At 52.1% G+C, this 26,028-nt stretch overlaps 1 protein-coding gene across 8 annotated transcripts in view; it reads left to right on the top strand.

Annotated features, from left to right (window-relative positions):
• Window positions 1-25,707, top strand: part of LOC122748565 (RAP1 GTPase activating protein) — a 113,270-nt gene extending 87,563 nt beyond the window's left edge. For 5 of the 8 annotated variants that reach the window (XM_043994246.1, XM_043994248.1, XM_043994247.1 and 2 more), the window contains 19 exons: window positions 2,461-2,564; window positions 2,920-2,998; window positions 3,516-3,569; window positions 4,751-4,834; window positions 5,395-5,495; window positions 5,857-5,986; window positions 7,226-7,381; window positions 7,918-7,989; window positions 8,672-8,758; window positions 9,363-9,503; window positions 11,161-11,292; window positions 12,665-12,742; window positions 14,574-14,683; window positions 16,308-16,463; window positions 18,755-18,878; window positions 21,062-21,164; window positions 23,227-23,357; window positions 23,738-23,783; window positions 24,139-24,242. In XM_043994246.1, the coding sequence (XP_043850181.1) occupies window positions 2,461-2,564; window positions 2,920-2,998; window positions 3,516-3,569; window positions 4,751-4,834; window positions 5,395-5,495; window positions 5,857-5,986; window positions 7,226-7,381; window positions 7,918-7,989; window positions 8,672-8,758; window positions 9,363-9,503; window positions 11,161-11,292; window positions 12,665-12,742; window positions 14,574-14,683; window positions 16,308-16,463; window positions 18,755-18,878; window positions 21,062-21,164; window positions 23,227-23,357; window positions 23,738-23,746 (1,851 nt within the window). In that variant the 3' untranslated portion in view covers window positions 23,747-23,783; window positions 24,139-24,242. Of the gene's footprint in view, window positions 1-2,460; window positions 2,565-2,919; window positions 2,999-3,515; window positions 3,570-4,750; window positions 4,835-5,394; window positions 5,496-5,856; window positions 5,987-7,225; window positions 7,382-7,917; window positions 7,990-8,671; window positions 8,759-9,362; window positions 9,504-11,160; window positions 11,293-12,664; window positions 12,743-14,573; window positions 14,684-16,307; window positions 16,464-18,754; window positions 18,879-21,061; window positions 21,165-23,226; window positions 23,358-23,737; window positions 23,784-24,138; window positions 24,243-24,503 lie in introns of those variants that run through there. The other 3 variants (XM_043994243.1, XM_043994242.1, XM_043994244.1) reach the window with 3 other exon arrangements.
• Window positions 25,708-26,028: the final 321 nt, after the last annotated feature.

A 26,028-nucleotide genomic window follows, 5' to 3' on the forward strand; every position in this document is an offset into this window, starting at 1 on the left:
AGTCTTGACTCTGATCTTCTGAGCTGGGTGGCTTTGAGCAAATCACTTCAGCTCACAGGACCTCAATTTCCTCATTTGCAAAAGGAAGGGATGGGGCAGCTAGGTGGTGCAGTGGATAGAGCACCAGCCCTGGATTCAGGAGGATCTGAGTTCAAATGCGGCCTCAGACACTTAACACTTACTAGCTGTGTGACCCTGGGCAAGTCACTTAACCCCAATTGCCCCGCAAAAAAAAAAAAAAAAAAGGAAGGGATAAGACTTGATGATCTCTAAAATTCCTTCTGGGTCTGCTATTCAGCATTCCAGGCTTCTCCGGAGCAGCTCTGACATTCTGGGTTCTAAGGCCTTCCTAGTTCTGATGTTCTATGTTCTAAGGCAGTTTCAAACTTGAACAGTTGTTGTTCTACCATTCCTTGTTCCCAGAGTCCCTCCTAGGTGAGCCTTGAACTTGCCCTCAGAGGAGGGGTAGTATTCGAGTGAGAGAGGACCTTGTAGGCTTTGACAGTCTGGAGGAGGGGGGAGTGGGATGGGGTGAGATCAAGAGCCGTCCTACCCTGGGCGGAGGCTTGTGAGAACTCCCCAGACACCAAGGTGACCACAGCAGGCTCTGCTCAGCATAGAGTGGAGGTGTGGAGGTGGTGGGGGCTAGGGGAGAGGGAGGGCAGAATGACCTTGAGCTCTCTGCTGTTGATGCCAAGGCAGCAGGTGAGCCAACATCACGAGACTCTGAGCCTGCCCACCCCCCTGCCTCTTTTTGTTGGCTTCCACCCCACCCCCAAGCTGGGTCGTGACCCTCTGAAGATCCAGGGAGGGAAGGGGGCAGCCTCAGGTGAAGTCCTTGAGCTTTTTCTCTGGAAAGGCCTGGCCTTTTGGGCAAAGTGCCCATCCCCTTAGAACAGTCGGGGCCCCCCCTGCTCCCGGTGCTGGGAGGAGGTGGCGGGGCAGGGGCTCAGGGGGAAATAGCTTTATCCCTCAGGAACACTGGATTTGGATCAGATGGCCCACAGTGAAATGCTTTCTCTGTGATTGTTACCTCTGTGGCCATGGGCAGCAAGTCTTTTCTGTGCCTCAGTTTACTCCCCTCTAAAATGAGTGGACTGGACAAGATTACCTCTAAGGTTCCTTCCATCTCTAAACCCTGCCATCCTAGAACACTTCTCTGCCCCATGCCTAGAGAGAGGTTCATGTTTAAACAGGAACTTACTTCCGGGCTGATTCCTGGGGTGGGCGTTGGCCAGGGGAGCCGGCTGCACTCGCTGGGCTGGGCTGGGCTGGGCGGGATCAGGGGTGTGTGGAGCCCAGGGCTTCCCCGCCCAGATCCCTGCCTTTGGGCTGGCTTCCTGGGATTGGGGGCTCACCCCTTTCCCCACTGCAGTTCCTGCCACCCATGCATCCATTCCTCCTGGGAATGGCCCTGCCTCTCCTAGGGGCCTTCTCCCCGCCCCTTCGAGCATCTCCCTCCTTCTTGAGAGGCCAGACATTGGCTCCGGATGTCTCCCTGTTTGTTTGGGACATGTTTCACTTCCTCTAAGTCATGTACTCGGGTCACACCTCACCATACTGGGCTTTTTGGGGGCCAGCAAGTGATAGGTTCATCGTCAATCTCCAAGACTTGCCTGTGAGCCGACTGGGTGCTGAGCTCTGTCCCAGCCCACAGGGAAGGACTTAGCCAACTAGTCACAGTGACGGTGACGGTGACGAGACACACAGAAAACAATTAGGGGATGATTCATTATTAAGCCCTGTGATGCCTACTGTTAGTGCTCTGAAGGTATCCTGAAACTATGGGGGTGGAAGGAGAAAATTCCTGGCTGTGGAGTCGGGCTAGATTTGGTATTGGCGGGCCTAGGTCCCTGGCTCTGCCACTGAAGTCACTTAACTCTGCCAGACCTCAGTTCCCTCACCTGTAAAATGAGGGGACTGAACTAGGTGATCTCTGTTCCACCTCTAAATCTATGATTCCAAGGAAGCCACATGCCTCCCTGGACCTCAGTTTCAAGCTCTGTAAAATGAGGCAAAGATTGGACCAAATGACCCCACAGGCCCTTCCTGCCCTTACATGAAAAATGAGTGTGGTAACTAACAGCTGGGTGGCAAAGTGGATAGAGCACCAGCCCTGGAGTCAGGAGGACCTGGGTCCAAACATACACTTACTAGCTGTGTGACCCTGGGCAAGTCACTTAACCCTGTTTGCCCCAGTTTCCTCATCTGAAAAATGGACTCGAGAAGGAAATGGCAAACCACTCCTGTATCTTTGTCAAGAAAAACCCAAATGGGGTCATGAAGGGTCAGACACGACGGAAGAATGACTGTCCAAGAGAGGAGGCAGCATGCAAATCATTAGGTACAAGAAGATCGATTGAGGATCTGTTGGGCAATAGAAGTGGAGCAGGTGCAGATAGGGAGGTTCTTGATCTGGTTCTGTCTCTGTAACACTGAGTCCTCTTTCCTTTGCCCCAGGAACACTTCAACTACTATGCCCTGGACACTGCCCTAGGCCACTTGGTGTTCTCACTCAAGTATGATGTAATTGGAGATCAAGAACACCTCAGGTTGCTGCTCAGGTGAGTTAGGGGCCGGGATGATGAGGCCTGCAGTGGCCGGGGAGGCTCCACGACGCAAGGGGCTGGGGCTGGGAAGTCATGAAATATTAGAGCTAGACCTGAGAAATCAGGAGCCCCTCTCATTCATTTTACAGAGGGGGAAACAGGCACCCCAAAGGGAAATGTCACAGTCACACAGGGAGCTTGTTGCACCATGGGACTTGAATGCAGGACTCGGGACTCCCAAGCCAGTGTTCTCTGCCCCATACCATGTTCCACTCAGTCTGTTTTTTGGGGCCCTCATCACCCCACTGGGCCTAGCCTAACTTGCCCACTTCTTTGCGTCCCCTCACTCTGCCCTGTTCTCTCCCCCCAGGACGAAATGTAGGACCTACCATGATGTCATCCCCATCTCCTGCCTCACCGAATTCCCCAACGTAGTCCAGATGGCGAAGGTTTGACCTCCCTGCGTCCGGACCCTCTGGGGCAACTTCAGACTCTGACCGTGGGTGGGCCAGGCTAGGGAGGCCCCTGCCCTTCCCACCTGTTCCTGCATGTCTCTCCATGTTTACCTCCCCAGATGGGCTTGAACACGCCCACTCCCCAGTCTCCATGTTCTTGATGGCCCCGTGGTGGTTTGTGTACTCAGCCATTAGAAACCCTCATGCCCCCTCATCTCATATTCTTACATGCAGTCACACACACTTGTATGCTCCCACACGCTACCCCCGTGTCTATTCCTTCCCACATATCCACACGAGCCCATGTCTCTACGTTTGCACCTGCTCCGTGCCACCCGTTATGGCTGGCCCTGGTTCAGGTCCAGGTTCAGGCCCTTAATCCTCTCTAGTGCCTGGCATCAGCTCGTCTCATATAGCAGGAAGGCCCCATACCCTGTCCAGCCCCTTTGCTCCCCTGGCCTATCTGCGCAGGGCCTGGCCCCACAGCCTCTCCCTTATCTTCTCCCTGCAGCTGGTGTGTGAGGATGTCAATGTGGATCGATTCTACCCAGTGCTTTACCCCAAGGTAGGACTGACTTTTTGGGTCCCACCCACATTGCTGGGGAGTGGGAGCTGAACTATCCACATGTCCTTAAAACCCCAGCCTCCTCTGGGATAACAGTCAACTTCCTGGGATTCGCAAGACTGGGGGAGTCTTGACACCAAGCCTGTTGATATAGAGTGGATTGATGGCGGAGGGTGAAAAGACACTGTTTGGGCCATTAGCTCTCAGCTGCCACTCAGGCAAGCTCTGAGCAGCACAGAAGGGTCTCTGTCTAGGAAGACTCCAGATCCTATCTGAGAAAAAAAGATTCCTTGGAAGGAAAGTGCCCTGATCTTGTGCCTTGGGGTAGGACCAGGAAGAAAGGCTTTCCTCTAAACACAGACTCTAGAAATGGAATGTCAGAGCTGGAGGGATCTTAGAGCTTAGAATGTCAGAGCTAGTAGGGAATCTTAGAACAGAGAATGTCAGAGCTAGAAAGGACTCTAGCTTAGAATGTAGGAACTGAAAGGAACCTTAGAACAGAGAAGGATTCCAGAAAAGACTGCTGGAGTTGGAAGGGACTTTAGAACATAGAATGTAAAACAACAGGAAAGGACATGTTTCTTTTCTTCAGGGGAATGACAGCCTTTGTGATGAGACATAAGAAACAAGAGAGCAGTAAATACCAGGAAAGATACTTGCAGTTCAGACTTTACTTGCAATAAGAGCTCTGAGAAGAGATGTGGATGCACAGGGTGCTCTTAACCCCAGAGGGCAGAACTAGGAGTTATAACATGGGGAAAGGGAGACAGTTGCCAGGAGGAAGATTTCTACTCCACGGAAGGAGAAATTCCTCCCCATTTGGAGCTGTCCCTAAGTCCAGGGTGGGGCAGCCCCTAGATGTAGTAATGTCGCCTCTGGAGGGGTTCCTTCAGGGCAGAAGCAGGATGATCCACTACTGGAGACATAGGAGAGGAGATTCCTCCTTAGAGATAGATGGAGTGAGGTCTCCTGGGAGGTTGCTTCTGACTCTGGTGTTCTGTGAGTGGCCAGGGATGGCTTCCTGGAGGAGTGATCCAAGCTGGGCCTTGAAGAATATGTCCTGGAAGAGGGGGAGGGGGAGGGTATATCAAGAAGGAGAGAGTGGGGATGACCATAGCCTTTGTGTCTGGTGGGAGGATCTCTCTCTTGGAGAACACATATTGACTGTCTCCTTTTCCCAGGCCTCCCGCCTCATTGTCACCTTCGATGAACACGTCATCAGCAATAACTTCAAGTTTGGGGTCATTTACCAGAAACTCGGGCAGGTGGGGCTCCCTGGACTTTGCTGAACCAACCTCCCGCCAATACCTGGGGGGGACCTACCCTCACCACCCCCCAGGGCAGGTGACCAACCCAGAGACTCCAGGATTCTCCAGCTGCTGGGTCCGTCCCATTGCCTCCCACCTTAGATCATAGATTCTGAGAGCCAGAAAGGACCTTAGTCATCATCTAGGCCAGTCCATTCCCCCCCCCCCACCTCATTTTATAGATGAGGCCAATGACTTTGCCCAAGGTCACACAACAAACAGTCAGTGGGAGAGCTGGGACTAGAACCCAGGCCTCCCAGCTCCCAGCTCACGTTCCCGCTCTGGTAAATGGCTGCCTCCTTATTTCCCCAGGGGTTCCAAGGAACTTCCTGTTGGGTTGTGGGGGTGACACAGAGACCTGCAGGCTCACCCAGCCCAGCTTCTCTGATCTTGGGGGATGCTGGCCTGTGGTGTGATTTGGGGTGGGGGAGGGGAGGGCTGAGGGAGGTGGGAGGAAAGAAGGAGGGAGGCTGCCTGGGGCTGGCTGGCCCCACAACCTCAGCCCCATGTACCCACAGACCTCTGAGGAGGAGTTGTTTAGCACCAATGAAGAGAGCCCTGCTTTCGTGGAGTTCCTAGAATTCTTGGGTCAAAAGGTCAAACTACAGGACTTTAAGGGGTGAGTTGTGCCGGCTCTGTCTCTTAACTCACTGTGTGACCTTGGGTGAGTAACTTCCCTCAGTTTCCTCATCTCTAAAATGAACAGATCAGACCAACTTGTCTCCAGTATCCCCTCTGGCTCCAACATTCTGATCCTTGGGCAAAGACAATTGCGGGGTGGTTGTGGGGAGCTGGGTAAAGGATTTGGATAGGGTGGGGGAGTGAAAGGAGTGGAAAGATCATTCTTCAGGACTGGAAGGGGGGACGCTCAGGGAGTGGAGCTGCTCCACTCTGGGCTTGGTGGGGTTGTGAGGGCTGGGAGTCAGCCCAGCTGTGGACAAGTACAGCTAAGCCAGTGGGGTGTTGTCTCTGGATGGCAGGTTCCGGGGTGGCCTAGATGTGACTCACGGGCAGACGGGGACAGAGTCGGTCTACTGCAACTTTCGAAACAAGGAGATTATGTTCCACGTGTCCACCAAACTGCCCTACACAGAGGGGGACGCCCAACAGGTAAAACACAGCCTCCTCAAACCCTCTCCAAATGGATTATTTTGCAGAAGAAAAAAAAACTAAAGTGGGCACTGTTTTTTTTTTTTGAAAATCAGATTTTAAAGATATTTAAAATATTTTGGGGGCAGCTAGGTGGCGCAGTGGATAGAGCACCAGCCCTGGAGTCAGGAGTACCTGAGTTCAAATGTGGCCTCAGACACTTAGCACTTACTAGCTGTGTGACCCTGGGAAAGTCACTTAACCCCAATTGCCTCACTAAAAAAAAAATATTTAAAATATTTTTTAAAAGTAGATTGAAAGTCATTCTTTTGGTTTAGAAATCAAAAATAACGTTATATAATAACTCACCCTATAAGCTTGTCGGCAAACAGCTTCCTTCCCTAGCCTTCTTCATCTGTGAAATGAAGGGGTTTGGACTGAAGGTCTTGAAGTTCTCTTTAGGCCTAAATCTCTTGTCAAAGGGCCTCCCAGCTCTGCCTTCCCTCCCCCCACACCCTCCCCCCCACCCCGATCCTTCCTGGTTCCGGCTGTGTATATTCTGAGGTTCCTCCCAGTTCCAATGTTCTATGGTTATTATGCCCTGTCTCTGGGGAAGGAAGGTCAGTGGAAAGAGCTTTGCACCTAAAATCAGATGATCTGTGTCCTTGATCTGCCCCTTATCAGCAGGGTGACTATTTGTGCATCCATAATGAAGTGCTGTGCTGGCCTCGGAGTCAGGAAAACCCGGGTTCAGATCTCCCCTCTGACCCTTACAAATTAAGTTTGATGGAGAGAATTCTCATGCTTACATAATCACAGCTCCTTTGTACATCATTCTTATGTTTAGGTATCATTATTATTAGGAATTTGTGTATGAAGTTATCATATTTGTGATGTGTTGAGATATGAAGAGAACATGGAAAAAAAATTTTAGGGGAGAAGATTTTTTTTTCTCCTTTCCAGTTTCTTGAGAAAATCAAAGAAGTTCTCAGGAAGAAAATTGTCCCATCTTCAATTCTGTTTCCTGCGCTGCCCATCCTGACCCCCCACCCCTTCTAAATCTCTAGCATCAAATCGATCTCTACCCCCATTTACCTTCCAAGCCCACCGATTAGAGCCATGGCTCCCTAAGTGTTAGAGAATGACGTATGTCCCTCTCTCTTCTACCCACTCCCCTTAAGAGCCGGGAGCTGTAGGAAAGTCCCTCCCTTTGCTCCCTCAAGGCTCCCAACTCAGGGGCCATGGGGGCCCTGTGCTCAGTTACAGAGGAAACGGCACATCGGGAATGACATCGTGGCTGTGGTCTTCCAGGATGAGAACACGCCCTTTGTGCCTGACATGATTGCTTCCAACTTCCTACACGCCTATGTGGTAGTTCAGGCGGAGGATGCTGGGCCCGATGGGCCCCTTTACAAGGTGAGGGACCCAGAACCTCTGCTTACAGCCCTGGGGTAGGGCAGAGAACAGGGTCTAAGCCCTGGCCTTGGACACTCACTTTTTCTGTGACTTGAGGTGAGTCACAGGCCTCATTTTTCCAATTTGTATAATGGAAGGATTGGGTTAGATGATCACTAAGGCCCCTTCCAGCTCTGCCATTCTGAGTTCTAAGGCCCTTCCAGCTCTGGCATTCCCTGTTCTAATGTTCTCTGACATTCTAAGGATTCTCTCAGCTGACATTCTGTGGTTCTGCAGTTCCCTCATGCTTTTGCCCTATAAGGTTTTCCCCACTCCCAGACCTGCTCCTTTTGACCCCTATTCCTGGTGTTCCCTCCTGCCCCAATGAGGAGAACTGGGAATACATAGGTTCCTCTATCCCTTCACCATCCCTGACAACCTGCCGTAGTTCACAGTTGGTCGAGCTAATCTCAGCCCTCTATTCCAAGGGGTCCTAAAGGAAGTGAAAGGAAAGTGATGGGGAGGGGCCTAGAATGAGGGGCTGTTCTCCCCTGCAGGTGTCTGTCACTGCCAGGGATGACGTCCCTTTCTTTGGGCCTCCACTTCCAGACCCAGCTGTCTTCAGGAAGGTGAGGAGGACAAGCACGCTCAAGTTTCTCTACCCCTTTCCCCCACCCTTGCCCTCTCGCCACAGCCTCTGGGGCGTGTGTGTGTGTGTGTGTGTGTGTTGGGGGCAGGGGTGATGGCTCTCTGCCTGTGCACCAGGCCCCCGTGACCTTTCCTGGCAATGCTGATGTTCCCATGGGGCAGGTGGAGGAGCCCAAAAGCTGTGGGAGCTTCTAGCCCTTGGGGATTTCCAAGGTGCTTTTTTAATTCCTGGGGAACCTTGGGCTGATCACTCCCCATTTCAGGGCCTTCATGAAATGTTCAAGGAGGCTGCTGGATCAATTGGCCCTGAGATCCCTTTCTACTCTGAATCCTGACATCCTGGGTTGTATCCAAAAGACCAAGGCAGGGAGGGGGCCAGGTCCAGAGGCAGTAGCTGCTTTTCACCCGCACAGAAGCATCACCTTGAAACCCCTCCCCCCCAGGTCCTAGCTAGGCCCATGCATTTATTGCCCTGGGCCTCCTCTCCACTTCCTGTCAGGCTCCTGTACCTGGGTCTCCCTCCTGGCCACGTGGTCCCCTCTCTCCATCGTACCCCCCACCCCCGCCTCCCAGTCTCCATTGCCCTGGAATGAGTTCTGCTCGGCTAACCAATCTCTTCTCTCTCTCTTTCCCTCCCACCCTCCCTCCCCATGGGGTCTGCAGGGGCCTGAATTCCAGGAATTCTTGCTGACAAAGCTGATAAATGCAGAGTATGCCTGCTACAAGGCAGAAAAGTTTGCCAAATTGGAGGTGAGAGGCCCATCTCCAGAGATGTTCAACCCCCAGTCTGGGCCAGGAGAGGAGGATTTGGGGGGGAGGGGAAGTATGGGGCTGGGGGGCCAAGGCATCAGGCCTGAGTGTGCTGGGGGGAGGGGGAAGACCTACAGAGGGAAGAGACAGGGCTTGTGTCAGACAGTGGAAGGTGATCAGAGGCCTGGGGCAGAAACTGAGGCAACATTTCTGGGACTGGGTTTGTAATCCGTATGGGCACCAAGGGCTTGTAAAGCTCAGCAAACTTGGGGTATTTGCCTTTTTACTGGAGCAAAGGAAAAAAAAAGACTTAAAGTCCAGAACTGGGTTCTAATCCCCCCATTTCCATTTAGGGGTATCACCTTGGGCAGATTATTTAACCCTCTGGGCCTCTGTTTCTTCATATGTAAAATGATCAGGTCAGATTAGACGTTCTCAGAAATCCCTCCAGACTGGCATCTAAGACCCCAAGGAGCAACTGAAGGGTTCATTTTTTTTGAGTAGGGGGAGCAGGGAGGCCAAGCTGGCTCTCCCAGTTTTGCTGTTCTAGTCTCCTCTCTCCTTACTCCCCACTGACCCCGCCTTGCCTTGCCCATCCCCCTAGGAGCGGACCAGGGCTGCCCTCCTTGAGACCCTCTATGAGGAGCTGCACATTCACAGCCAGTCCATGATGGGCCTGGGTGGGGACGAGGACAAGATGGAGAATGGAGGAGGGGGCAGTGGCGGCTTCTTTGAGTCCTTCAAGGTAAAGAGGCTTGTAGGCAGGTCCCAAGGGCAGTGCCTAGGAGACTGGGGTAGAATCCAGGACTGGGGGCAGAGCCTGCAATAGAGGTAGAGGTTTGGGAGTGGAGCCTATAATGGGGAGGGGAATCTGGGTTACATGGATGGGGTGGGGCCAGTGGCATGAGGGTGGAGCCTGGGGTTCGGGGATGGGGTCTATGGTTGAGGTGGGCCCTGTGGTTTGAGGGCAGACCTACGTAGGAAGCTGGGCCCCATGACTTGGGAACAGAACCAGTGGTTTGAGACTTTGAAGCCCTGTCCCTGCTCCTAGCCCCCCTGGGTAGGGAGGTATCCTCCCCTGGGCCCTTTTGTTTCAAGCTGGGTAGAGGGCACTCAGCCTCCCTCCCCCTCCCCCGCCTGCCCCCCAGCCCCAGGGCTCAGTGCCCCACCCCTTCTAGGGCCCTCCTAGAGCCAACTCCTCTTGGGGCAGGAAGCCCTGAGTTAGGGGTGGGAGAAGGGGAGACCCCACAGCTTCCTGGGGCTGGCGGACCCCCTCCTCCTCTACTGAGATAGGAGCTGAGGTCCATGGAGCCGAGGGGTTCTGAAGCAAAGGACTGGATGGGAGGCATCCATTTGGAGCCTGGAGGAGGCTGGATGACTCTGTAGAAAGAACCTGGGGTTATGAGGAGAAAGTCCTGGGCCCTCAGTCTGGTTCCGACCCTGTGTGAGGCTGGACACTCGGCCTGTCTGGGCCTCGGTTCCTTCATCCTGAGAGGGGATAAGTAATCACGCCTCTGCCCCCCTCCCAGAGGGCTGCTGGGGGCCCCAGAGGAAACACAGAACAGGCCACAGACTTGTCTGAGACAGGCCAGAGCCGGATGATGGGGGATCATTTCTTGTCCCCTGGGACTCTTGGAGCCATTTTCCTGAGCTGTTGTGGGGGGGGGGGTCGGGGGAGAGGGACAGGGAGGAGGAAGAGGAGACCAGGTATGCCCAGGGTCACCTGCTTCCCTGTTGGACCTGGCCCAGCCCACCCCCTGTGTGTCTGAATAAGGGATTCTGTCCACTTCCTCTTGGAACCATATCTGCAGAGATGGAGACAGAGAGAGGGGCCCAGCTGGGTCCTAGTCTGAGATGTGATTTGAGAACATTCAGCACCCTGCCCCCCCCCATCTCACCTGATTCTTCAGTGGGGAGGACCCTTGGAACAGAACACATCAGAGCTGGGAAGGGACTTAGAACACAGGAGGTCAGAGCTGGGAGGGCCCTTAGAACCCAGAATGTCAGAGCTGGGAGGGGTCTTAGAACCCAGAATGTCAGAGCTGGGAGGAACCTTAGAACACAGAATATCAGAGCTGGGAGGGGCCTTAGAACACAGAATGTCAGAGCCTGGAGGGCCCTTAGAACCCAGACTATCAGAGCTGGGAGGGGCCTTAGGATACAAAATATCAGAGCTGGGATAATTGAACCCAACCCCCTAATTTTATAGAAGACACTGAATTTTGAGTTAAATGACTTCTCCAAGGTCACACAGCCAAATTGGGGGTAGGACCAGACCCCAGCTTTCCTGACAGTTGGTGCTGGGCTCTTTCTCCAAAGTAGTAGGTCATTCTATTTTTCTCTCTCCCTTACCCCCTAGAGTGGGGTGCTGGAGACCTAATGGACCTTGTCTCTGTCCCCAGCGTGTGATCCGAAGTCGCAGCCAGTCTATGGACGCCATGGGCCTCAGCAACAAAAAGGCAAACACAGTGTCCACCAGCCACAGTGGGAGCTTTGGCCCCAACAACCCAGACTTGGTGAAAGCAGCTGGCATAGTGAGTGCTCCCCCGGACAGACACCTTCCTAGGCCCTCAGCACCTCCCTTTCCTCTTCTCATGGCCCTTCTTCCTTCTTCCTTTCTCCTCCCTCTTTTCCTCCATTCCTGGTCCCCTTCCCTCTCCCTAGTTCCTGCACCCTCTCCTCCCCTCCCCTCTCCTCCCCTCCCCCTTCCTCCCTCATCATCCCGCTTTCTTCTTCCTCACTCCCCCTCCTCACCTTCTCCCCATCCTGCCCTCCAAGGCTGGGCTGCCGCTCCTGCACAGCCAACCAGCTCCCTCTCACACCCCTCGACCCCTTCCCTGGTCTCCCCCCCTCCCAGTCAGGCTCCTTCACTGTCAGGTCTTTGTCTCTGGGCTTGTGGGACCTATTCCCCCTCACTGGGAGCTGGGGGAGAGGGTGAGGGCCCAGCACCCCACAAGTGCAGCTGCTTTGCCTACTTAGGACAGGGCCATGGGGATGTTCCCACCCACCCCTTACCCCTAATCCACCCATGGGATAGCTTCTTCCCTAGTTCAAGAGAGCCATGGCGGAGAAGGCCCAGGCCTCTTTTCCCAAGCAAGCCCATGGGCCTTCCCCATCTCTCCCCAGCCCTGCTAGTCTTCCCAGTCCTTGGCTGCCCCTCCTGATGGGCCCTGGTCTCCATAACCACCACTGGTCACCGTGCCCATGCCCTGAGAATACCCCTGGCTTTGTACATCATCGGGGGGAGGGGGAAGGTGGCACACACCTTCCTTCAAGCCTTAAGGCCCAGACCAATGCGGGTTTGGGTCCCTGGCCAGAGGGGAGTCACAGCTCTTCTCCCATACCTGAAGGCTCAGGGAAGGGCCAATTGGCCCAGATTTCTGGGATACCCTTGCAAGATGCTCCGCTTCCTCCCTGCCCAGCCCCCTTCCCAGCATCTCATACCCCAAGCTGCTTCAAGCCTTCACCATACTCAGCAAAAGCCCCTGTGAGCAGCCCTGGTCCAGCCCCCCATTAGTTGGGATGGGGGAGCCCGAGGGCACTGGGGCCAGGCCTGGGGGGCTCTTGGGGGCAGTAACCAAACCATATTTTGTTTTTGTTTTTTTGTTTTGTTTTGTTTCTGCATGATTCTCTTCTCTCTCCTCTTCTCTTTTCTTCTGTTCTCTTCTCTCCTCTTCTCTCCTCTCCTCTCTCTTTCCTCCCTCTCTCCTCCTCTTATTCTCCCTCCTGTCTTCTCTTTTTCTCTTTACCTATTTTCCTTGTCCCTTCTCTCCCTTCCTTCTTGCTTTCCCCTCAATTCTTTCTCTTCTCATTTCACCCCTTTTTCTCTTCCTCTCTTCTTGCCTCTTTCTCCTTCTCTCCGCCCCCTCCCCCTGGCTCTCTCTATCTCCTCTGCCCGCTTGCCAGTCATTGCTTATCCCGGGGAAAAACTCCAGTAGATTCGGACGTCGGGGCAGCGCCATAGGCATAGGAACCATAGAAGAGGTTGTCGTAACCGGTGCTGCCGCCACCTCTGCGGTGGGGCCGGCTGCTGGCTCTTGCATGTAGCTCTTTTGTTTGTGGGGGTCGGAGGCCGTATTGGGGATGGGCCCCCTGCTGTCCTCTTCTTGCCGGTCTCCTGAGTGGTGGGTGAGACTGATGCTCCCTCATTGCCAGGGCCTCTCTAGGTGAGCGGGATTGGGGATGGCTCGGCAGGACATGACCCTGGCTGCCTCAACCCACCCGAGGCCCAGTCAGGGGTCTGGGAGAGGTCATACCCCTGGGACCAGGGGATGGCCTCTTCTGGGCTCTGGTTCCCGGGACTCCCAAACCAGGCAGGGACTGACTCCCCCAATATTGCCTCTGGTTCTCCCTGGGGCACTCTGCCCATGCCTGACCCTGTCCCTGCTGCCCCTGTTTCCCGTCAGCCCGGGCACCTGCTGCCACCACCACCCGCCGCTCCCTGCTCCTGCCTCCCATCCTCCCAGAGCATGAGCTGGCCCCGGTTCCAGGCCCCTCCTTCCCCTCACATCTTCCCACTTTGTCCTGGATGCCCCCTCCAGCATGGTGTCTTTGGGAGCACTCCCGGACAAGAGGGAGTAGGGCTCTTGGGGGTGGGGACCTGAGATCTGAGAGTGGCCTGGTGTGGGCAATGCTGGCAGCTGACCCAGGCCCAAAGTCCCTGCCCTTCACCCCCCTGCCCCCCATTGCCTGGGGCTCTAATGGTGTATATGTGTATGTGAGGGGAGTGGGCAGAGGGCACAGCATCAATCCCCATTTTCCCTCAGCACGACTCTTGCACACGTCAGCCTTGTCTGTCTGTCTGTCCATCAGCCCATCTGTCCTGCATCCCTCTGGCCAGAAAGTGCCGGGGAGCAGGGCTGGGGGCTGGGGAAGAATGGGAGAGAATGGGATTTGTTTTTCAGCTGCTGGGGCTGAGGCCTCTGCCTGCTACAGCCTGGAGGCTCCATGGAGGGGCTGGGCTGGTATGGGGCAGATGGAGGGCACTGCCAAGTCTCTCTTCCCCTATCTCCAATTCTGGGAGGTGGGGCCCACAGTTTTTGGGGAACAGAGGGCAAAAGTGGTAATGATGAGGGACGGGGGGACAGATTCTAAGTCCTCAGTCATTACAGGGCCCCCGAGTCTAGGCACTGAGCTTCCTGTCCCATTGGTCCAGGAATTTACCTAAGGGCTCCTTGGTCCCTTTCTTGGTCTCTATTACTCCTGAAAGAAGACTAGGAGTCAGAAGGTCTAGGTTCTAACCGTTGCTATGCCCTTCTTCTCTTTGAGTTTCAGTGTTCCCATCTGTAAAGTGCGGTTGTATAGTTGAGTGCCCTGTGAGGGGAAGGAGCCTGAGGTCAGGCTGGATCTGGCATCAGAAAATCCTGGTTCAAAACCCATCTTTAGCTTGGGGCAAATGAGGCTCAGTTTCCACCTTTCTAAACCAAACGCCTTTGAACCAAGTGTTCTCTGAGGACTGTCCCCGTGCCAAGATTCTCTGTGGTCCTCCCTTTCAGTTTCTCCCTCTTTCAAATAAGGGTTTATCCAGGCCTTTTGGTCCCCTCCTCTCCTGGGGACTAGGAGGCTGCCCCCCAAGGGTCCCTCCCTTTTGAGAATGCCCCCTAAATCCCAGCCTCAGGAAGGGGGTGAGCCCTGGGTACTACCAATTCCACTTTCCAGTGTGCCCAGTTGAATCTTTGATCTCTACCCCTAGGATAGGGGTCATGGGCACGGGGAGGGCACAGGGGGAGGTCCATTTGCTCTTGGAAGCTCACCTCTGCCTAGCCAGCATTTGGGGAGCATGGGGCAGATCCTGAGCCTGGTCTTCTCTCTGCAGTCACTGATCGTGCCCGGGAAGAGCCCCACCAGGAAGAAGTCTGGCCCCTTCGGCTCCCGCCGGAGTAGCGCCATAGGCATCGAAAACATCCAGGAGGTTCAGGAGAAGAGGTTGGTTCCCCGGGGGGCCTCAACCCCACTCTGGGGCTCTTTGTTACCTACATGCACTCTTTCCCCCGCCTCTGCCCTTCCCACCTCAACTCTTCTGTTGTCTTCTCTCCCTCTTCCCTCTGCCCACTGGAGCTCTGGATTGGGAATCAGGAGGCTGAGGGTTCAAGTCTGACCTTGGGGGACCTTGGGCAAGTCACTTCATCTTAATGTGCCTCAGTTTCCTTCTTTCTAAAATGGGGGTATTTGCCTTCCCTACCTGATGGGATTGTTGTGAGGTAAATAAATGACAAAGCATTTTATAAATGTGAGCCATTATTACTATCCTTCCTTCCTTCCTTTCTTTTTCTTTCTTCCTTCCTTTCTTCTTTCCTTCTTTCTTTCCTTCCTTCTTTCCTTCTTTCTTTCTTTCTTTCTTTCTTTCTTTCTTTCTTCCTTCCTTCCTTCCTTCCTTCCTTCCTTCCTTCTTTCTTTCTTTCTTTCTTTCTTTCTTTCTTTCTTTCTTTCTTTCTTTCTTTTTCTTTCTTTCTTTCTCCCTTCCTTCCTTTCTTCCTTTCCTTCTTTCTTTCCTTCCTTCTTTCTTCCTTTCTCCCTTCCTTCCTTCCTTTCTTCCTTCCTTCTTTCTTTCTTTCTTTCTTTCTTTCTTTCTTTCTTTCTTTCTTTCTTTCTTTCTTTCTTTCTTCCTTTCTTCCTTTCTTTCTTTCTTTCTTTCTTTCTTTCTTTCTTTCTTTCTTTCTTTCTTTCTTTCTTTCTTTCTTTCTTTCTTTCTTTCTTTCTTTCTTTCTTCCTTTCTTCCTTTCTTCCTTTCTTCCTTTCTTCCTTTCTTCCTTTCTTCCTTTCTTCCTTTCTTCCTTTCTTCCTTTCTTCCTTTCTTCCTTCCTTCCTTCCTTCCTTCCTTCCTTCCTTCCTTCCTTCCTTCCTTCCTTCCTTCCTTCCTTCTTTCCCTTTCTTCCTTTCTTCCTTCCTTCCTTCTCCTCCTTCTTCCTCCTCTTCCCTCCACAGTTCTCTCGTTCTAGCTCCTCTTACTAGTGCCTACCAAAATCTTGTCCTGAAATCCCAAGTTTGGAGCTGGACGGGATCTCAGAGTTCATGTAGTCCTACCCCATCAAGGGTCATCCCATCCTTATTTTATAGAAGAGGAAACTGAGGCCCAGAGAGGTTGAAACTGCCCCAAGGTCACATAGAGAAGAGGCTGGATTTGAACCCAGGTCCTTTGACTCTAAACCCATCACTTTCCATTGCACCTTACTGTCTCCCCTTCTCCCTTTCCTCCATCAGTATCTTCCAGATACTGAAAGCTCTTCTGTCTTGTCCAAAGTCCATTAGTTCGGGGGCCCTCCTCCCCAAACCTCAGAAGAGCCCAGAAGGGAGGGGGAAGGTACCTTGTGTTTTCACAGAACCCCACCCCCAACTTCCCGACACCCCTTCTACGGCCTCTTCTTTCTGGCCAGACAAGGATTCAGGTGGGGGATGCTGTGGGGAGGGGGAAGGGGGAGTGGCTGAGGGAAGCTCAAGGAATCTAGAGCCCAAGGCCTCAGGTCGATCCACGTGCTGGTGGCCAGGAGTCTCTCACAGGGCAAGTGTCTCCCATGATCCTCCCTGTTCATGTCACCTTTCCCCACACCAGACCTGATGCTGAGTCACCCCGCTGTCCCCGTGTGCCCCGAAGAGAGAGCCCGCCTGCTGGCCAGAAGACCCCAGACAGTGGACACGTCTCCCAGGAGCCCAAGTCAGAGAATTCATCCAACCAAAGCTCCCCGGAGATGCCCACCACCAAAAACAGGTTGGTTCCCCCATTACGTTGGGAATGGGGACTTTGGGTCGTCTTTCCAGGGTGACAGAAGCTTCGGATCTGGGCGGAACCTCCTTCCTGAGGAGCTGTCCCTTGTCCAATCTGCCCGACAAAATGGTCCATTCAGACGTTGACTGGAAGATCTCTGAGGGAGAACCCACCACCTCCTTTGGCACGCCTCTAGTTGTTTAGAAGCTTTCCTTCCCTGGAGTTGGAAGCTGCCTCGTCTGCTCATTTCGCCCTGCTTTGTTCCTGGTTCTGCCCTCTGGGGCTGCTTTGTCTTCCCCAGTCTAGAGGCCCCAGCTGTCCTCTTCTCTCAGTTTAACACACCCAGGTCCTTGGCCAATCGTAGTATGTGCCGCCCTGGCTTATCATAATCCTTCCTAAACTGTGCCTCCTGCCCCTCCCCCTCCCCGTAGCCTGCTACTCTGCTCCAGATGTGGTCTGACCAAAGCAGGTAGAAGGGCTGTCACTTTTCTTCTGCCTCAAAGTCATACCTCTCTTAAAGCAGCCCCAAATTGCCCTAACCTTTGCCTGCTCTCTCACCCTGTTGACTCATATTGAGCTTATGCTTGTGGTCCATTAAAATGGGATTTAAAAAAATTTTTCTTAGGCAATTAGAGTTAAGTGACTTGCCCAGGGTTACACAGTTAGTGGGTGTCTGAGGCTGGATTTGAACACCGGTCCTCCTGATTCCAGGGCCTGTGCTCTATCCACTGCACCACCTAGCTACCCATAAAACCAGATTTTTTCAAGCAAAAAGCTGTCAAACCCTGCCTTCTCCCTCTTATACTAGCAGACCCAACTTTTTTGAACCAAAAATGTCTGGCTTTACATTTTTCCCTATTGGCATTAATCTTATTTTTTGTTGTTGTATAGTCAATTAGTTGTGTCCAACTCTCTGTGACCCCATTTAGGCTTTTCTTGGCAAAGGTACTGGAGGGGCTTACTATTTCCTTCTCCATCTATTTCACTTAACAGATGAGGAAACTGAGGCAAACAGGGCAAAGTGACTTACCCATGGTCACACAGCTAATAAAATCTGAGGCTGGATCTGAATTCATGTCCTTTTGACTCTAGGGGTGGCACCCTATATATTGCACCAGCTAGTCAATTCAGCCCAATGCTGTAACCCAGTGGTATCAAATAGAAGGAGGAGCCACTAACCCATACATGATAATCCCTACCAGCTGCATGTTAACTTAGATCTGATTTTTAATATCTACATTTTATCCTTATTTATTTTTTCTTTTGTGAGGCAGTTGGGGTTAAGTGACTTGCTCAAGGTCACACAGCTAGTAAGTGTCAAGTGTCTGAGGCCAGATTTGAACTCAGGTCCTCCTGACTCCAAGGCTGGTGCCCTATCCACTGCACCACCTAGCTGCCCCTATCCTTATTTATTTTATCAGATATTCCCCACAAATTACATTTGAATCTGGTTCAGGCCACACACCGATATGCTCAATACCTCTGACCCAACCTCACATGGTCCTTTGGGAGCCTGCCTCTGTTGTCCACTATGTCAGTTCCTCCCCCCCAGCTTTGGGTCACTTCCGTCTGCAGATTTGTTAAGTGTAACATCTCTGCCTTTAACAATTTCATGACAAAAATGTTCCACAGCACTGGCCTGCCACTGGTCTCCAGGCCACCCTGTTGGCTTCCGCTTGTCAAGTTAACATCGAATCTTGTAGGTCATTCTTTATCAAAAGCTTTGTCTGCATCATTTCTCACATCTACTAATTTAGTCCCCTCTCCCTGACAAAGAAGGGAATTCAGAGATGAGGCCCTAGGGGCTCTTTGTAGTTCCCTCCTCCAATCTTTCTAGATATTCCCCACCCATCTCTTGAACAATCTGTTCTAGGAAGTCAACTTCATTAGCCTATAATTGAGAGACTCTAGTTTCCTTCCCATTTTAGATGATTTTTCTCCCTTTGACATAGCAGTCCATTGGCCCTCCCTAGTAAGAAGGGTTCCTGAGTCTTCCTGGTGTCTTGCTTCTTGTCCAGTCCTATGAGCAAGGTTCTGAACTGCTATGGGTTGGGTCAGCTATAACTCTACTGGGGGGAGGGCAGAACTAAGATCTTTGCCATTGTAGCCTGGACCCCCAAGAGTGCTATTCACTTGCTAAATGGCCTTTGGTGCCCAAGGGGCATAGGCAGAGGAAGGGACATGAGGAAATGTGAGGGCTTGGGAAGTAGGAGCTGGGAGCCAGCTTGGGGTGGGGGTGGGGTCTGCAGCCTGGGATGAGAGGACACTGACAGTCCCAGAATGTGTGTCGGCAGGGCAGAGATGGCCATCCAGAAGGCCGAGGCGCTGAAGGATTTCTCCCGCTCATCCTCCAGTGCCAGCAGCTTTGCCAGCGTCGTAGAGGAGACGGAGGGCACCACCGAAGATGACGTGGGCATGGTAACCATTGGGATCTGGGCACCGCCCCCTTGGGCAGGGGGACCTCTCCCAGGACAGACGTGTGCCTCTGTATGTCTTTGGGGGTCAATGGCAGTGGGCCTGTTTTGCCCCATGGCCTCCTGGGAGATACTTGGTGGGTGCTCTAGGTCAAGATGGGTGGGTGCCCAGTACATGAAAGAGAATGTCCTGGTGGACAGACTTATGTGCCCATACCTCTCACCAAGCCCCATCCCTTCATTCTCCACAACATTTCTCATAGCTATTCTCTCTTCTGTTCCCACTGTCATCACCCCTGTGTCACTTATGTGGCCTGCTGTAGGGGCTTTCTAAAGAGTCTTCTGCCTCCTCTCCTCTCCTCTCCTCTCCTCTCCTCTCCTCTCCTCTCCTCTCCTCTCCTCTCCTCTCCTCTCCTCTCCTCTCCTCTCCTCTCCTCTCCTCTCCTCTCCTCTCCTCTCCTCTCCTCTCCTCTCCTCCCCTCTCCTCTCTTCTCCTCCGCTCTCCTGTTCTCTCCTCTCCTCTCCTCTCCTCTCCTCTCCTCTCCTCTCCTCTCCTCTCCTCTCCTCTCCTCTCCTCTCCTCTCCTCTCCTCTCCTCTCCTCTCCTCTCCTCTCCTCTCCTCTCCTCTCCTCTCCTCTCCTCTCCTCTCCTCTCCTCTCCTCTCTTCTCCTCCTCTCTCCCCTCTCCTCTCCTCTCTCTCCTCCCCTTATTCTCCCTCCTATCTTCTCTTTTTCTCTTTACCTTTTCCCCTTGGCCTAGATGGTGTCCAGAGTCCCTTCAAGCCACAAATCTAGAATCCTATGATTTTTTTTTTTCTTTAGTGTAGGAATTTACAGTAAGAAAACTCCTACCAATGCAGACAGGCATCTTCCCCTTCAACCTTAGGGAGTTGTCCAAGGTCCTGAGGAGTGAAGAGGTTTGTCCAGGGTCACATAGCCAGAGGTGGGTCATGATTCTGGAGGACTTTCTGGCTCTGAGACTGGCTCTCTATCTGCTATACCAGGATGCCACGTACACTGAATATAGTCGGCATTTAAGCAATGTGTTTTGTCCAGGCATGGTGCCCCCCACCCTCATCTCTGCTAACAGGGGGGAGGAGGCTGGTGGATCCCGTGACCTCAAGGGTTCTGGGCTATAGTGGGTTAAGCCAGTTCCCTAAGCGAGCACCACTAGGTTACCTTAGGAGGGTCCACCCAGCCCAGGTCAGGACTGGAGCAGTTGAGAGTAGTTGTTTCAGGCCCATGACTTGCCCTGAACTTCTAGCCTGGGAGAGATAAGGAGACTCATGTCTGGAAAGGAAAGAAAAATGAAGGAGAGAGGAGAAATGTGTGCTGAATGAATGAATTCTGAATGAATTGAATGAGAAACATTCTGCTGGTATCTGTGAGCATCTCCTGTGACCATGAGACCCTTCATTGTGTAACTGGGAGATGTTTGTACCATCTAAGACCCGAGAAGTGCCTGGGGCCCCTCCTTGTGTGACTCAGAGATAGTGGAGACATGGAGACACAGAGCCTTTATCACTGAGATACTGCATGTGTGTGACTGGAAAGGGGGGTTTGGGTTAGTGAAGAGAAGGTTGGATTTACTCAGAAGACCTTGGTTCGAATCCCAGTTCTATTGCTACTAGTGCTACTAGCTATGTGACCTAGACAAATCATTTCTATCTCCCTAGGGCTCAGTCTGGGCATCTAGGTAGTACAGTATATAGAGTGCCACACCTGGAGTCAGGAAGACCTAAGCTCAAATCCAGCCTCAAACACTTACTTGCTGTGTGATCCTTGATAGGTCACTTAACCCTGCCTGCCTCAGTTTCCCCATCTGTAAAATGAACTGGAGAAGGAAATGGCAAACTACTTACTATCTCTGCCAAGGGGACCCCCTATGGGGTCACAAAGAGTTAGACATGACTGGAAATGACTGAACAACGACAACAAAAGGACCGTTTTCCCTTATGTAAGATGAGGATGTCAGACTAGATAGAGATTCAAGCTTTATAAGCTTCTGACTACATTGATCTAATTGGCAGACTCACCCCCTGGGCAGAGCTGGGAGGTAGGATCCAGTTGACGGGTAGTTGTCTCCCTCTGCTGGCCACTGCTAGTAGGGCAGGTGATGCTGGAAAGCTTGGGATTGAGCCCAGGGGTGCGACTGAGCAACCTTGCCCTTCTGTCTGTAACCTTCCAGGAAAGTGTGTCCTCCTCTGGGATGCCACACAAGAGAGACTCCTTCATCTACAGTACTTGGCTAGAGGACAGCGTCAGTACTGCCAGTGGGGGAAGCTCGCCAGGTACCACCCCACTCTGCCATCCCCCACCTGCACCCTTCCCATGGGGGGAAGGGCAGAGCTGACTCATGGTGGGGGGAGGGGCAGAGATGACCCATGATGGGGGGAGGGGAAGAGCTGACCCATGATGGGGGGAGGGGAGACACTCTCTACCACAAACCCAGGGGGTCCCTGTCACTTTGCCTTCCCCAAAGCCTGGCCCCATCCTTGGGTCTGTGCAGGGATGAAGGGCTGTGGTAGAAAGACTGCTGCATCTGGAGTCATGAGACCTGGATGTGAGTCTTTGCTCTGCTACTCATGTATATGTGTGATCTTAGGCAAGACATGCACCATCTTTGGATCTTGGTTTTTTCATCCTTAAAATAGAGATGGATGTAGTGATCTTTTACATTTTAAAAAGTGTTTTATTTTCTCCCAATGTAAAACCAATTTTTAACACTTTTAAAAAAAGTTTTGAGTTCCAAATTCTATCTCCCTTCTCTCCCTCCCTCCCCTCCCTGAGACGGTAAGCAATCTGATATAGATTATATATGTTCAGGGGCAGCTGGGTGGTACAGTGAATAAAGCACCGGCCCTGGATTCAGGAGGACCTGAGTTCAAATCTGGCCTCAGACACTTGACACTCACTTGCTGTGTGAGCCTGGGCAAAGTCACTTAACCCTCATTGCCTCGCAAAAAAAAAAAAAAAAAGATTATTTATGATTATTTATGTACAATCATGCAAAACATTTCCATATTAGTCATTTTGTGGAAGAAAACTATATGCTTAGTCTTTATTCAGACAACATCAGTTTTTTTTGTTTTTGTGAGGCAATGAGGGTTAATTGACTTGTCCAGGGTCATGCGACTGGTAAGTGTCAAGTGTCTGAGATCAGATTTGAACTCAGGTCCTCCTGACTCCAGGGCTGGTACTCTATCCACTGCACCACCTAGGTGCCCACCATCAGTTCTTTCTCAGGAGGTGGATAGCATTTTTATCATGAGTCTTTTGGGGATTGTCTCGGATCATTTTATTGCTGAGGATAACTAAGTCATTTATAATTCTTCACCATACAACATAGTGTTACTGGTTACAATGTTCTAGTTCTGCACACTTCACTCTGTATCAGTTCATGTAAGTCCTTCCAGGTTTTTCTGAATCTACCTGCTCATCATTTCTTATAGCACAATATTCCATTACAATCATATACCATACCTTGTTCCACCATTCCCCAACTGATGGGCATCCCTTCAATTTTCAATTCTTAGCCACCACAAAAGAGTTACTATGAATATTTTTATATAGCTAGGTTTTCCCCCTTTTTAAAAATCTCTTTGGGATACAGACCTAGTAGTTAGTGTTGTTGCTGGATCAAAGTGTATGCTCGGTTTTATAGCCCTTTGGGCATAGTTCCAAATTGCTCTCCATAATGGTCAGGTCAGTTCACAACTATACCAACAGTGTATTAGTATTATAGTTTTCCTACATCCGCTCCAACATTTATCATTTTCCTTTCCTGTCATACTAGCCAATGTAATAGGTGTGAGGTGGTACCTCAAAGTTGTTTTAATCTGCATTTCTCTAATCAATGGTGATTTAGAGCATTTTTCATATCACTATAGTTAGCTTTGATTTCTTTGTCTGAAAACTGCTTGTTTGTATCCTTTGACCATTTATCAGTTGGGTAATGACTTGTATTCTTATAAATTTGACTCAGTTCTTTTTTCTCTTTATATTTGAGAAATGAGGCCTTTATCAGAGATACTTGCTATACAACATCCCCTACCCCAGTTTTCTGCTTTCCTTCTAATTTTAGTTGCATTGATTTTGTTTGTGAAAAAAAAATTTTAAATTTTATGTAATCAAAATGATCTATTTTGCATTTCATAATATTCTCTGTATCTTGTTTGGTCCTACTGTAGTGATCTTTTAAAGATCCTTTTAGCTTTCAAATTCCATGCTTTTCTATCCAGCTTGGCTGGGTTCATGCCATGAGGCTGTCTCAGTGTCAGGGGAGTAGCCCCTTTCCCCACTTTCAATAAACACACTTCTGTCTCTTCTTCTATTCCTTGCCCCCCACCCCAGGCCCCTCTCGGTCACCACAGCCAGATGCCAGGAAATCGGGGGACCCTACCTGTCCAGAGATTAAGATCCAGCTGGAGGCACCTGAGCAGCAGCAGCAGCAGCAGCAGCAGCAGCAGCACACACCCCATTTGGTGAGCCCCAAGGGGCCTTGGAGAGGAAGTCAGGGATTCTCTGGACTGGCCCAGGGAGGGATGCCAAAGATCTAAAATTTAGACCAAGCCAGCACCATACCTCACCCCCAGCCCAGAGTGTTAGTTGGGGGCAGTCAGTGGACAGAGCTGTAACAGAGAGCTTGCTCTGAGCCCCTCTTCTCTCCAGGGTCTGACCATAACCTCTTCCCACCCCCCTGATACCTGATGGCAGATGACTAAGTGGAGGGGAGATTTCTCTTTGTGTGTGTTGGGGTCCTTGGGGGATCTAGGACAAGATACTGGGCTCAGTGAGTGACCTGGTTTCTTCTTTTCCCCCCACCTGTCATCTGGACACTGTTGGCCTCCCTATATCTGTGTAGGGCTGCTAGCCCTCCCAGCCAGGCTTCCACGGATAGGACATCCCAGGTTAGTCTCTATCCACACAAGTTGGGGGAAATACATGGAGGGTGGGACTGCTTTGGCCTGTTTCCCTGGCACGGAACCCTTCAGAGGTGCCATGGTAATGTCTAATCCCTGGACTGAGAGGGTTTGCTCGGGCTCCTGACCCCCCTGTCATTTAGGCTTTGCTGGGGGTGAGACCCAGAGAAGGAGGGGACTCCCTGGAGTCCAGTCTAATCCTGGAAACTTGCTACCCATGTCACCCGCCAGCTCTCTCCCCTCCTTGCCCTCTCCTCTCCGTGCCCGGCCCCTTGCTCCACAAGTTCTCTCTCACAGGAGGCCCTGCCCTTCCTTGCCAAGACCCCTTCTCCTCTGCCCACAGACCCCGCGGCAGAAGCACAAGCTGAGATCGCTGCTGCAGAGCAGAGACAGTGACTCTGCCCTTCTCGCCACGGCCAGCCTCTCGGAATGGTCTCTTTGTCCTCTTTGTGCCCTTCTCTCGCCCAGGACCACAGCTCTGCAGGGCGGAGCCTCCTGGGTTTCAGGGCCAGGCCTGAGGGCTAGGGGCCCTTTGTGCCCCCAAATGTACAGGGGTCCTATGAGCTGCCTGCCCCTGCCCCAGGAAAGCTGCGGGCACTGTGCCTGCCAAGCGGCACAGTGCCACCCAGGGCCCCTGGTGTATCCTGGACAGGTGGCTGCCAGGGCTTGCAGCCTGAGCCCTTGCCCTGCTTCCTCTCCATCCCTCAGACCTTCCATTCCCTGGAGATGACCTGGATCCCTGCCCACATCAGAAGAAATCAGGCTGGCACCTTTCTGGGCTGGGTACCTTCTGGGGCATCTCAAAAGCAAGGATCACTGTACACAGCTGCTCTTGCCAGGGTTCAAGATGGCTGTGGGGCTGGCAGGATGCTCTGGTGGAGTGGAAGAAACCTTGGTCTAGTCCCAGTCCTCGTCCTGCCCTCTCCTAGCTATGTGAGCCAAGTCATTTCTCTTCTGGCCTCAGTTTCTTCCTTGGTCACAGGAAGGGGGTTCAGACTAGATGATCCCTTAGGTCTTCCCCAGTTCCAGAATTCTGTCATCCTCTAAAGCCTGCTCAGGCGGGAAGCTTTGAGCTTCTCGCTGACCACCCTTCCTGTTTCCTTCCTTCCACTGAGTCATGCCCAGAGCAGGTGCCCCCTCCCCCCCTCCATCCAGGACCACAGGCTGCCCAATTTTGCCCATTATTGACACGCCAGGTTGTCAGTCAGGGGCCTCTACCTCGTGGGCCCTGTTCAGGCCACCAGGTTGAGGGGAGCTGAATTAGGTGTACTCACTGGGCCACCTTCCCCAGACCCTCACTCCTGCTCTAATCCCTGCCCACAGGGCAAGGCAGTGCTTTATGTCCTTCCCCTAGACCTGCCCTAACAGGGTCCCTTCTCAGTCATTGCCCATGGCTGAGAGACTGGCACCATTGCCCACTGAAGGAATCAGCTGGGCCACCCTGTTAACGCACCCACCACTGAGACTCTGGACATATAGTCTCACTTTGCCACCATTGTCACTCTCCCCAATCCTATTCCTCTGGTGTCTCCCAGTACATCCTGGGAGGCAGGCAGGCTGATGCCCCCACCCCCATTCCCAACCCCAACCCCTGCGCCACGATGGCTGGCAAGATGGGGCCAAGGCTGTGAACACTCGGCACAGGGAAGGCCGGCACCTGGTGCTGCCTGTGGTCGTAGCACCCACAGTTGGGGAAATGGGGGGATTCATCTTCTCCTAAGCCCACTCCCCTGTCCCCTGGAGGCTCCTGGGAGTTGGGGTGATGGAGGAGCCTACTGTATGTCCATGTTGTGTGTGTTTGTCTGTGTTTTTTAAGGCTTTGGGCCCCAGGGCCTGACGCCCAAGCCAAACACTTGTTTCTGAGACCGCGGTTGTGTGTGTGTCAGTGACAGGTGTACAAAATAAAGTTATATTTATCACTATTGTAACCAGAGCCTGGTTTAACCCTTCACCTTCATGCAGATGAGATGGAGGGACCAGAAAGGGGCTCGAATGAGTAAGTCCAGTGGATTTTGAGTCAGAAGAACCAAGTTAGAATTCCATCAAGCCACATCCTGGCTGTCACTAAGTAAATCGCTTCCTCCTCTGGGACTTGGTTTCCTTTTGGACCAATGGTAATATCTAGAATCCACTTTGAAGTAATGGGAATCTTTTTTTTTTTTTTTTTGCAGGGCAATGAGGGTTAAGTGACTTGCCCAGGGTCACACAGCTAGTAAGTATCAGGTGTCTGAAG

Source organism: Dromiciops gliroides, chromosome 3, assembly GCF_019393635.1.
Source record: "Dromiciops gliroides isolate mDroGli1 chromosome 3, mDroGli1.pri, whole genome shotgun sequence".
In the NCBI taxonomy this organism is placed as follows: Eukaryota; Metazoa; Chordata; class Mammalia; order Microbiotheria; family Microbiotheriidae; genus Dromiciops; species Dromiciops gliroides.